Raw genomic sequence first — 12,972 nt, 5'->3', positions numbered from 1 at the left:
GACACAGACAGGTAGCATCAGCATGACCGGGGATTGAACTCAGGTCTAGGCACATAATGGCTGTCTAGCTTCTATCACACAAAGATACCTGCTCTACATTCTGGAACAGATGGATACCATTTTATTTTTTTGATAAATACTCATCAACACACAGAGGCACAAGACGTTTAAAGACACTTTAAATTTGTTAGCTGGGTTCTTCTGGCAGAGACGACAAGTAAAATAGTCTTATCCCACTTGAAACGCTTACACATTTAACAATAGACAAGAGAGATCTAATCACCTGCACTGCGATAGCTGAGGTCTCCCAGAATCTTGTCTCCTACTTTGCGTAGTTTCCACTGTGAGCGGAGTCGCAGCAGCTCAGAGTTGAAGTCCCTTTGCCTCCTGTTCTCTTGGTTCTCTGCAACTGACTTAGTGAGTTTCTCTGCTCCCTTCAGGAGGATCTGTGCTGCTGTAGCCAGTGATTTCTTCTTACTGATCAGCTGGAACACCTGAGGGGTCTGCCGGATGGAAAGTAAATAATTATGAATTAGGGCTGAACCATAAACTGCTCAATTATTCCAGCAGAAAACATTCACATATAAAATACTGCTACGAGTATTTGTGTTTTGGCTGCCCCCAGCCGCTCAGGGATGCCAAGATCCAGTATAGATCCAGATTTTACACCAGATGCCCTTCCTGACGCAACTCCAGTAGACAGACAGACAGACAGACAGACAGACAGACAGACAGACACACACACACACACACACACACAGCCCCTGGTCTTCCCAAGTGCTCCCCCACTCCAGCCCAAAAAAATGAAAAAAGCAATCTCCCATTTCTGAGGTTTACTTATTCTTCCATCCAGTAGTATTTCAGCAAACTGGTGAACAGCTACTGTGTGCACAGTAACACACCCACAGCAGAACACGCACACAGATGTGCATGGATCATGCTGCATCAAGCTATGTGCATATCTCAAGGTCTGTGAGGGGCATGGCACTCTGTGCACAGTGTTAGAAAGCAGACGGCTGTCTGTGTGCCAGCAGAATGCACAGCTCTGTGTGTACTTCACCCACAACACATATGCAGCGTGCAGAGTGCATGCATCACCGCAAATAGACCCAGTGATATGTGTGTTTACACTTGTGTAATGCTGAGTTTACACATAACGACAGCACGTCGTGAATGCCACGAAGTATAGTGTTCAGAATAATAGTAGTGCTATGTGACTAAAAAGATTAATCCAGGTTTTGAGTATATTTCTTACTGTTACATGGGAAACAAGGTACCAGTAGATTCAGTAGATTCTCACAAATTCAACAAGACCAACTATTCATGATATGCACACTCTTAAGGCTATGAAATTGGGCTATTAGTAAAAAAGTAGAAAAGGGAGTGTTCACAATAATAGTAGTGTGGCATTCAGTCAGTGAGTTCGTCAATTTTGTGGACCAAACAGGTGTGAATCAGGTGTCCCCTATTTAAGGATGAAGCCAGCACCTGTTGAACATGCTTTTCTCTTTGAAAGCCTGAGAAAAATGGGACGTTCAAGACATTGTTCAGAAGAACAGTGTAGTCTGATTAAAAAGTTGATTGGAGAGGGGAAAACTTATACACAGGTGCAAAAAATTATAGGCTGTTCATCTACAATGATCTCCAATGCTTTAAAATGGACAAAAAAAAACAGACGCGTGGAAGAAAATGGAAAACAACCATCAAAATGGATAGAAGAATAACCAGAATGGCAATGGCTCACCCACTGATCAGCTCCAGGATGATCAAAGACAGTCTGGAGTTACCTGTAAGTGCTGTGACAGTAAGAAGACGCCTGTGTGAAGCTAATTTATTTGCAAGAATCCCCTGCAAAGTCCCTCTGTTAAAAAAAAGACATGTGCAGAAGAGGTTACAATTTGCCAAAGAACACATCAACTGGCCTAAAGAGAAATGGAGGAATATTTTGTGGACTGATGAGAGCAAAACTGTTCTTTTTGGGTCCAAGGGCCGCAGACAGTTTGTGAGACGACCCCCAAACTCTGAATTCAAGCCACAGTTCACAATGAAGACAGTGAAGCATGGTGGTGCAAGCATCATGACATGGGCATGTTTCTCCTACTATGGTGTTGGGCCTATATATCGCATACCAGGTATCATGGATCAGTTTGGATATGTCAAAATACTTGAAGAGGTTATGATGCCTTATGCTGAAGAGGACATGCCCTTGAAATGGGTGTTTCAACAAGACAATAACCCCAAGCACACTAGTAAATGAGCAAAATCTTGGTTCCAAACCAACAAAATTAATGCCTCGCAGATGTGAAGAAATCATGAAAAACTGTGGTTATACAAGAAAATACTAGTTTAGTGATTCACAGGATTGCTAAAAAAAGCAGTTTGAACATAACAGTTTTGAGTCTGTAGCATCAACAGCAGATGCTACTATTATTGTGAAAACCCCCTTTTCTACTTTTTTTAGTAATAGCCCAATTTCATAGCCTTAAGAGTGTGCATATCATGAATGCTTGGTCTTGTTGGATTTGTGAGAATCTACTGAATCTACTGGTACCTTGTTTCCCATGTAACAATAAGAAATATACTCAAAACCTGGATAAATCTTTTTAGTCACAAAGCACCACTATTATTCTAAACACTACTGTACATTCTTGGCCGCTGATCACGAATGTGATGATTTGAGGCAGAGACATCAGGTGTCCTCAGAACTTGCTGCAACCTGTTACCACGCGTTATGATTAATGGCATGTGTTGCTGGCGAATTATCAGGAACCATTACGCACGGTCAAGAATAATGTTCTGTGCTGTAGCGCGTAACAGTGAATCGTTACGTTCTGTCACACTGTGAATGAGGCGAACTGTCTCCACACACACATACCCATATTCATCCTACCATCAGCTGCTGAACAATCCAGATCACTCCAGTTTGCTCCTCAAAATCTAGATTAATCCATAGCAGAAGAACTTTGTGACTGCATGCTTAGTTGGGCTCTGTGCCGTGGAGGAGACGGAGAGAGCCAGATGTGTGGCTCCACGCGGCTCTCGTCTCGCTCGTTTTCCCCAAACATCAGGCACAGCAGCAGCAGCAGATGGAACACTTGCAGGAGCGCGCTGAGGAACATTGGAACGAGACTTTTAGCTGACTTGGTGTCACTGTCCTTCTTCAGCATACTGCAGCATTGAAACTGAATGCGGTGCAGCAGGGTTTAATTGTGTGCACGTCAGAGAAGAACACTGTCACACTCTATTAAGGATCACCACTAATCAAGATGGATCAACACGCTCAGTTGCGACCTCCACGACATGAGGTAAAATGAGGGTGGTGTGTGACATTCGTGGAAGATTTTTTTTGACGGCCAAAAAATGCTCCACGAAAATAACGAATATCAAGCACCAACACGCACTATTACAAAACCTATTCAGATGCATTACATCACGTTAAGAGTGTGCCAAGAATGGTGTAAATATGACATTCATAATGTGCCCTGCCTATGTGTAAACGCAGGATAACCCAGCATGGCATATCAATGACTGTAATTATCATGAGTTGCACCACAATGCGCTAATAAACACAAAGTAAACAGTTAGCCTCTATAATAAATATGCACAATGACTGAATGATTTTTCCCAATGCTGTGTATGAAGGAGCAGCACTCTCTGTGCTGCTAGAAGAGCAGTCTGTCAAGCGCAATAAGTTAAGACTAAGGTTTCAAACTCACAAAATACACACACACCCGCTAAACTTCCGTTTGACCTTGATAAATCATGCTGCATGTGTAAACCTCACTGTTTTGAATGTTTCCTCACAGAATTTTGCACACCCATGTGGACAAACCCCAACTTGCATATTCATTAAAGCAAAGGTGCTAAATGGACAATACACGCCATTTTGCACAAGATGCAATCTGAGTACACTCTGAAGAAATAACCACAAAGTAAACCATTAACCTCTTTAAATGGACCCAACATTTACAATAAATAATTTTTGCTTATCCTGTGTATAAGAACACAGAGTCTCTGTGCTGCTAGAACAACAGTCTGCCAAGCACAATAAATTAACACCAGGGTTTGAAACTTGCAAAATACAGACACCATCAGCAAATAAATTTCTTTTTGACCTTGATCAATCATGCTGCATGCACAAACCTGTCAATGTGGGTCCTGACATTCCGTCAAAAGGTTATGAAAGTCAAAGATGACAATGTGGTACAAATAAAACAATCAAAATCACAAAGCATATTCATTTAAGGTCAGATTTGTACAACGGACAGCGACTGGTTCAATGCACTATGTTGGCATGTAACCACGCAGAAAAAAAAGAAATATGAATAAAAAAATAAATTATTTTTGCAAAGGAAATCCAGAAACCTGCAGAAATGTAAAAACCTGTAAACTAGTAAACAACTATGTGATGTTCTCTTCTTGTGTTCTTGAAAGGTGAGACAGTAAATAAAGTTTGCTTCTTCACAGTTGAGCGTAGGACTTACTTTACCAGCTGTGGGGTCCTGAGACACTGGGTCTAAGGCCATGTACTTCTTCTCCTTCACCACACTGAGCACATCGTTGAGCACACACATCTCTGTCAGGGCGCTGCGCAGATTGTTACGCACTGAGTCCCACGGCCACAGGGACGGCTGAAATTTTATAGTGCCTGTGCAAGGACACAACCAATAAGATTGGATTCTAGCAGAGAAAACTTATTCTTCTCTTCAGGACTAGACAGAACATTAATCCCTTTGCACAAGTATACTTTATTACTTTCCTCATTTTAAATTTTAAACCAGACCTGATGTGCTCATTCATTCAGTCATTCATTTTCTGAAACCGCTTATTCCAGTTAAGAGTCATGGGGGGCAGAAGCCTATCCCAGCAGTGTGCACCCTGGAGACACCACCAGCACATCGCAGGGCAACCTGATGTGTAACACCTTGAAATGCTACTGATCACTGTTCTCAAAGATCAAAATTAACAGATCTTGCAATGAAGAGTCTGAAAATATCAGATAAATATATCTGAGAGGAGTTCTAGTCATTTTTTTCTGATAGATTATTAAACCAACATGCTGATACTTGAACTTTTAGTAAGATAGGCAAGCTACTGTAAATACCATAAAGTCCATTAAGTATTTGGACGGTGACACAATTTTGAAATTTTGTTTCTGTGTAAATGAAACAACTAAGATGGATTATATTGTAAATTTTCAGTCTTAACTCAAGGAGTTGAACAAAAACGCTGCATTAACCATTTAAGAATTACAACCATTTTTAAACAATCTCCCCATTTTCAAACGCCATAAACAATTTGACAAAAGAATTCTTTTTTATTCAAACCCTCACTGTTACAGCCAGTTTTCTTTATACAAGTAAGGAGATGGATACATGAACATTCCCAAGGCAATTAATATGTCATGTACGTCATGTACATCGGTCATTAAGAAATACAAAACAGTACTGTATGGTAAATCTGTCTGGAGCAGGCAATTCTTCAAAAGTGAGAGGTTATGGAAGGAGACTAGTGATAGAAGCCACCAAGACACCCCTGACAGTTCTGATGGAATTTTAGGGTTCTGTAGCTATGACTGGAAAAACAAAATGTGCACAGTGCAACTTTTGTTTGCTGCAACTCTACTGTGTTGATATACAGGGAAAACTACAAAAGTTGTGTTACTGCCAGCTACTTATGTACATGGCTGTACACCTGAATCTATTAAAAGGGGGGAGAGTTTGTTCCTATTATAGAGGAACTGCACTGATATCAGAAGGGTCTTGGGAGTATGTCCAACCAGTCTATATGCATTTTATGTTGTGTTTTGTTGACTTGGAAAAGGCACACAACCAGGTCCTTCCAGATGTCCTGTGTTGGGCGCTGCAGTAGCATGGGGTACTGGAAAAGCTGTAATGCATGATCCAGTCTGTATATGACCAAAGTAGGAGTTGTGTCCACATTCACTGCATTACATCAGACTTGCTCCCGGTGGGTGTTGAACTCTGCCAGGGCTGCCCCTTGTCACCAATCCTGTTTGTGATGTTTGTGAATGGGATTTCAAGGTGCAGTTAGGAACTGTAGGGTGTCCCATTTGGTGACCTCAGAGTTGCATCTCTGCTTTTTACAGATGATGTGGTTCTGTTTGCTTCATCAGGCAGTGGCCTCGGATGTGCACTGGGCAGAAAGGAGGCAGAGTGTGAAGCGAGTGGGATGAGGATCTGCACCTTTATAATCTGAGATCATGGTCCTCTATCAGAAAAGGGTGGATTGTCCCCTGTGGGTCAGGGGAAAGTTGTTGCCCCAAGTGGAGGAGTTCAAGTATCTCGGGGTCTTGTTCACAAGTGGAGGTAAAACTGACCGTGAGATTGAAAGATGGACTGGGGCTGCACCTGATGTCATGTGGACACTGTACCGGACCGTTGTGGTGAAGAAAGAGCAGAGGCAGAAAGTGAAACTCTTGATTCTTCAGATAACTTACACTCCTACGATCATGAACTTTGGGTAATAACCGAAAACAAGGATGTGGACACAAGAGGTGGAAATTGAGATTCCTCCATCAGGTATCTAAGCTCACGTTCAGGGACAGGATGAGAAGCTTGAATATCCAGGAGGGACTCAGAGTAGGGCAGCTGTTTCTTCGCATCAAAAAGAGTCAGCTGAGGTGGATTGGACATCTGGTGAGGATGCCCCCAGGTTATCGCCACGTCCAATTGGGAGGAGGCCCAGGGAAAGAACCAGAACACACTGGAGGGATTATATCACTGATCTGATTTGAGAATGCCCCAAGACCCAGTGTGAACAGTTAGAAACTTGGCCAAGGATAGGGAAGTGTGGGGTGAGCTGCTTGGTCCTACTGCCATCGCAAACATTGTTGTTGTCCATTCAGCTTCTCCCGTTCTGTTCAGGGTCACCACAGCGGATACAGACAGATCCACATTGGCATGTGGCACAAGTTTTACGCCGGATGCCCTATCTGACGCAACTCCAGTTTTACCTGGAGAAACACACACAGCCGCTGGTGTTCCGAAGAGGTCTCCCATCCAAGTACTAACCAGATCCTGCACTGCTTAGCTTCTGAGATCTGACAGGATTAAGCAGCAGAAAATGAATAAATGAATTTTTTATTTTTATCTCCAGTACCCCGATGGAAATAAGAATATTATCACTTACTTTCACACTCCAAAATAAATTACTTACCTTAAGTTGTACCATTTAGGTCTATTTTCAGAGGTGATCTTATTATTGTGCTTTTTACTCTGAAACTGATTACATGATCAATATGCATATTTTTAGTTTTGGTGTATATATGTTCCATTATTTTTATTTATTATGTTTCTTTTATATACTATCTGACTGGCTCCAAATCAAATCCGCGTGATTTCAGACATGACAGCTGTTAGATGAAACACAGGAACTGTGTAGATCAGTACCTTCTTCTTCCTCTGGCTCCTGTTTGATCCACTCACGGTCTCTGGCTTCGACCTCGGCACCGTCCTCCTCTGAGTCCGATCCTTGGCTAAAGTCGATCCTTTGGGCCAGTTTGGATAGATTTTGGGACATGGACAGCGGGGGGACATATGTCTCTGTCCCATCGAGGGCCACCTCCTGCACCTGCTTCTCAGAGGACAGCTCGATGCTGACCCGCACCGCTGGACCACCGGACATCACGACTGGAAGAAAAGCCAGCAGCTAGTCCCTTAGTTAGCCACACAAACCTCTCCCGTACTGGGGAAACACAATCTGCACGTCACAAATATTTAATAATAAAAAATAACAATAAAAACACTATGGGGGAGTTAAAAAGCCATTAGACAACTTATCAGCTAGCTAAAGTAGCTAGCGCTTGACCATGTATAAACATCGTATCTGGTTCAATCATGAGCTTTCTTTCCCTACAGAATAAAACACTGATTTGTCGACATCTTACCTGCGATATCTATCACACAGTCTCTACTTCAGCAAGTAAATATTAACACATGTAATAACAAAATTTTACACAGATGCCGCTAAAGTTGTTGCTGTTGTTCTTCTTTTTCTTGTATTTCAGGCGTTTAACATACAGCTTGATAGCATGTTGGCGCCATCTGTTGGTGGGCAAGGATTCCCACACGAACAATATCTAAAACTAAAGGTGGATAAAAGCACCAAAATTGGCAGAAAATGTCTATGGATAAGAATTTCAGAAGGGGTACCATGAAATATGTCTTCCAGAAAGGTGTCATTTAAGGCAAAATTTAAGATGGGCAACATAAAATTCACAGGCATGCATCTGTTAAACATTATAGGGAAGACAAATATACTTTTATGGGCACAATAGCACAATGCAAGGTAAATTAATGTCCAGTGACCACCAAAACATCAGTATCAACTTTTTGTATGGCTTTTGTATGTTCCAGATGTGACAAGAGTTCACTCTTTTGGTCTTTACTGAATTCCACGACAATGAAAATCTACATTCAGAATCAGAAGAAGTTTATTGCCATTGCCAATGAACAGGATTCACAGACTAGGAATTTGATCGATATAATGGTGCAACATTAAACAGAGAGCAATATAAAATAAAATAAGATAAAATATACAATATGAGCCAAAATAAGACAAAATAAAGAGAAAAAATGACATATGAAATATGAAAGGCTGTGTGCAACAGCAAAACAGAAAGATAGAGGAACAGAAAAAAACAGTGCAGTGGGAGGAGTGCAATTAAAATCAAAGTACATTGTCTAAAGTGACCCGTGATAAAATGATAAAGTGACAGAGTTAAGGTTAAGGTGACTGAGTTATGAGGAGTTCATGAGTCTAACGGCAGAGGGGAAGAAACTGTTCTTATGGCGGGGAGGTTCTGGTCCGGATGGACCGTAGCCTCCTGCCCGAGGGGAGTGGTTTGAATAGACTCTGTGCAGGGTGAGAAGGGTCAGCTGTGATCCGACCTGCTCGGCCCAGAGTCCTGGAGACGTGCAGGTCGTGGAGAGATGTAAGGCTACAGCCGATCACCTTCTCAGCAGAGGCCACAATGCGCTGCAGTCTGTGTCTGTCCCTGGCTGTGGCACCGGCGTACCACACCGTGATGGAGGAGCAGAGGATGGACTCGATGATGGCCGTGTAGAACTGCACCATCAGCTGGACAGGCAGCTTGGCCTTCTTCAGCTGCAGCAGGAAGTACATCCTCTGCTGGGCCTTCTTGATGAGGGAGCTGATGGTTGACTCCCACTTGAGGTCCTGGGTGATGGTGGTGCCGAGGAAGCGGTGACAGTCCACAGTGGTGATGGGGCTGTTGGTGAGGGCGAGGGAGGGTGGGGGGCTGTGACTTTCCTGAAGTCCACAATCATCTCCACTGTTTTCTGGGCGTTAAGCTCCAAGTTGTTGCTGCTACACCAGTTCACCAGCCGGTCCACCTCCCTCCTGTAGGCAGACTCATCCCCATCCGAAATGAGTCCGATGAGGGTGGTGTCGTCCGCAAACTTGATGAGCTTTACGGAGTCGTGGCTGGAGGTGCAGCAGTTAGTGTACAGAGGGGAAAGGACACAGCCCTGCGGAGATCCTGTGCTGAGAGCCCGAGTGTTCGAGACATTTTTCCCAGCCTCACATGCTGACTCCGGTCCGTCAGGAAGTCTGCGATCCACCTGCAGGTGGAGTCGGACACGTGGAGCAGAGAAAGCTTGTCCTGGAGCAAAGCCGGAAGGATGGTGTTGAATGCAGAGCTGAAGTCCACAAACAGGATCCTAGCGTAGGTTCCTGGGGAATCCAGGTACTGCAGGATGGAGTGCAGGGCCAGGTTTATGGCGTCGTCTACAGACCTGTTGGCTCTGTAGGCAAACTGCAGTGGGTCCAGGAGGGGGTCGGTGATGGACTTCAGGTGGGATAAAACCAGGCGTTCGAAGGTCTTCATGACTACAGATGTGAGAGCCACAGGCCTGTAGTCATTAAGTCCAGTGATGCGTGGTTTCTTGGGGACTGGAACTATAATGGAGGACTTGAAGCAGACTGGAACATGGCATGACTCCAGGGAGGTGTTTAAGATCCCCGTGAAGACTGGGGCCAGCTTATCAGCGCAGTGTCTCAGGGTGGCAGGAGAGACACAGTTTGGGCCCAGGGCCTTACGTGGATTCAGCCTTTTGAAGTGTCTTCTCACGTCCTCCTCTTGGACCGAGAGGGCAACGGTGAGAGGGGGGAGGTCCAGAGTGTTTGAATATCCAGTTGTGTGGGGGGTGGGGAAGTGTGAGTCCTTGTCTTCAAAGCGTGAATAGAAGACGTTCAGGTCGTTGGCCAGCTTCAGGTCGTCAAGAGAACGAGGTGCTTTGGGCTTGTAGTTGGTGATCTCTTTCAACCCCCTCCACACAGAGGTCGAGTCGTTGGCAGAGAACCTTTGCTGCAGACGTGAACTGTACATGGATTTAGCCTTTGCCACCTCCTTGCTAAATCTGTACTTTGCACCTCTATAGCTGTCTCTGTCTCCTTCTCTGAAAGCCACCTCTAACTGCTGACGGAGCTGCTGGAGTTTAGGTGTGCTGTCTTCACAGAAATGAATATATGACGTCACAGTGTCCGTGTAGTCATCTAGACTGTCTGTTGAAGCCTCAAACATATCCCAATCTGTGGTGGCCAAGCACGCGCGTAGCTCCTCTACAGCTTCATTGCTCCACACATTAGATGTCCTCACAACAGGTTTAGAGAGTTTTAGTCTCTGTCTGTATGTGGGGATCAAGTGGACCATCACGTGATCTGAGAGTCCCAAAGCTGCACGGACCACCGCGCGGTAGGCGCCGCTCACTGTCGTGTGACAATGATCTAACGTCGGGCATTTAACAAACTGTTTGTATTTTGTTAATTCCTGACTGAGATTCCCTTTGTTAAAATCACCGAGAATTATAACAAGAGAGTCCGGAAAGTCTCTCTCCACGCTCATAATCTGATCCGCGAGCGCGCGCTCGGCCTCGTGCACGTCCGCGCTCGGTGGAATATACACATTGGAACATTAGTTTTGACATATACTGTAAATGATTTAAGCTTTTGTTCATGCTGTTACTGATTTTAATCTTTTCAATAATATTTCAAGGTCACTGAGTGGTCATAGGACATTAATTTACCTTGCATTTTGCTCCTTGAACCTGAAAACCTTTACATCAACACTACTTTTGTCTTCCTGAGACTTATAGTTTTTAATATATGCAGATTTGTAAATTATATGATGCCCATCTTGAATTTAGTGTTGTGTGGGCCACTGAAGAGGAGGTACTGCTGGCCCACCACCACAAGATGGCGCCCTGCTTGAAGGGCGGGCTTCAAGCACGAGAGGGCGTCGGAGCGACCAGGAGTGACAGCTGTCACTCATCATCCGTACCAGCTGTCACTCATCCACTACTCATCACCACCACCATAAAGGCCGGACTGCAACTCCACCTCCCCGCCGAGAAATCAGCTACCAATCAGGTATTTTCTCTGCTGACTCGAAACGTTGAGAATAATCTGAACTTCTCTTGCAGCCGTTATCCTATGGTGTGTCCTTATCTGTGGGATTGGCGTTTGGTGTGATCAGCGACGGCTTCGCTTCACACTCCAACCAGATAAGTGGTTAGACAGGAGCTGCACAAGTGTGTGATTGGAGGTGGAGGTTCTCCCTCCTTTACTGAACACTGACTGTGGGATTACTGAGTGTGCGACTTCACACTCATCTGGACTGTCTCTGTTCTCTGCCAGCAGTAAAGGGTCTGACTGCTGAAGACAGCGGCCACCTGGGGCGCAGGGCTTGGCGGCTCCGGTGTTCTTCAGCTCCGTTGGTGGTGGAAGCTGTGTGGATCCGGCTTCTCTCTCGCCAGGCATCTTCTATCGTCGAGCCTGCCCACACGTCACCTGGTGTATGATTGACAGTCACTATATTGTTATTGTCTGTACGTCGTTGTGTGATTTACAACATTAAATTGTTACTTTTTGGCTTATCCATTGTCCGTTCATTAACGCCCCCTGTTGTGGGTCCGTGTCACGACACTTTCACAACAGGATTTCTCGGCCAGCGTCATGGATCCCGAGGGGCGTCAACCATCGCTTGAACAGCCAATGGGAGAGCGAGGTGCACAGGCTCCAGCAGGAGGCGTGTTGGGTGAGCTGCAGCACATCTTAACCGCCTTTACCACTCGGTTGGACTTAATTACCGAGCAGAGCAGTGTTCTCAATCGTAGGATGGAGGCTCTCACCGCCCAGGTGGAAGCGCGTGCTCAGGGCGCTGCTGCAGCACCTCCTCCTGCTGACCGTGTGCCAGAAACAGACATTCCGCTGGTCGTTCAACGAACCCCCCCCCCACCTTCCCCTGAAGCATACATAAGCCCTCCGGAGCCGTACGGAGGCTGTGTGGAGACGTGCGCGGACTTCTTGATGCAGTGCTCGCTCGTCTTTTCACAGCATCCCGTCATGTACGCAGCAGACGGCAGCCGGGTGGCTTATGTGATCAATTTGCTTCGAGGAGAGGCACGCGCCTGGGCTACGGCGCTTTGGGAGCAGAATTCACGGCTCCTAACGGTTTATACTGAGTTTGTGAGGGAGTTCCGACAGGTGTTCGACCACCCTCATAGAGGCGAGACCGCTTCAAGTGTGCTGCTGTCGATACGGCAGGGGCGTCGGAGCGCAGCGAAGTATGCAGTCGACTTCCGCATCGCGGCAGCGCGAGCCGGCTGGAATGCTGTTGCGCTCCACGCCGCCTTTGTAAACGGACTGTCTCTGGTCCTTAAGGAGCACCTGGTGGCGAAGGACGAGCCGCGGGATTTAGGTGGGCTTATCGACCTGGTTATACGGTTAGACAACCGATTAACGGAACACGGATGGGAACGAGACGAGGGGCGTGGCCCGGCACAGGCCATCCCTCTTCCTCCCGGGTCCGAAAGGAAGCCGACTTCCCCACACTCCACTGCCAGGGCTCTCCACGTGACAACAGCTCCCCCTGCTGACGTTGCTATGGAAACGAGCAGGGCCAAAAAAACGATCAGATCAGAGACAAAG

The 12,972-nt window shown here is 45.5% G+C and overlaps 1 protein-coding gene across 1 annotated transcript in view; it reads right to left on the bottom strand.

The window, feature by feature from the left end:
* The window catches only part of med17 (mediator complex subunit 17), a 32,264-nt gene extending 24,221 nt beyond the window's left edge, over positions 1-8,043 (bottom strand). The window contains exons 1-4 of the mRNA XM_034168550.1: positions 7,910-8,043; positions 7,413-7,652; positions 4,485-4,648; positions 284-503 (exon numbers count right to left, since the gene is read on the bottom strand). Of these exons, the coding sequence (XP_034024441.1) occupies positions 284-503; positions 4,485-4,648; positions 7,413-7,647 (619 nt within the window). The 5' untranslated portion in view covers positions 7,648-7,652; positions 7,910-8,043. The remainder of the gene's footprint in view (positions 1-283; positions 504-4,484; positions 4,649-7,412; positions 7,653-7,909) is intronic.
* Between the last annotated feature and the right edge of the window lie 4,929 nt (positions 8,044-12,972).

Source organism: Thalassophryne amazonica, chromosome 4 (assembly GCF_902500255.1).
Source record: "Thalassophryne amazonica chromosome 4, fThaAma1.1, whole genome shotgun sequence".
Classification (NCBI taxonomy): Eukaryota; Metazoa; Chordata; class Actinopteri; order Batrachoidiformes; family Batrachoididae; genus Thalassophryne; species Thalassophryne amazonica.
This window is presented reverse-complemented; position numbering and strand designations above follow the sequence as displayed.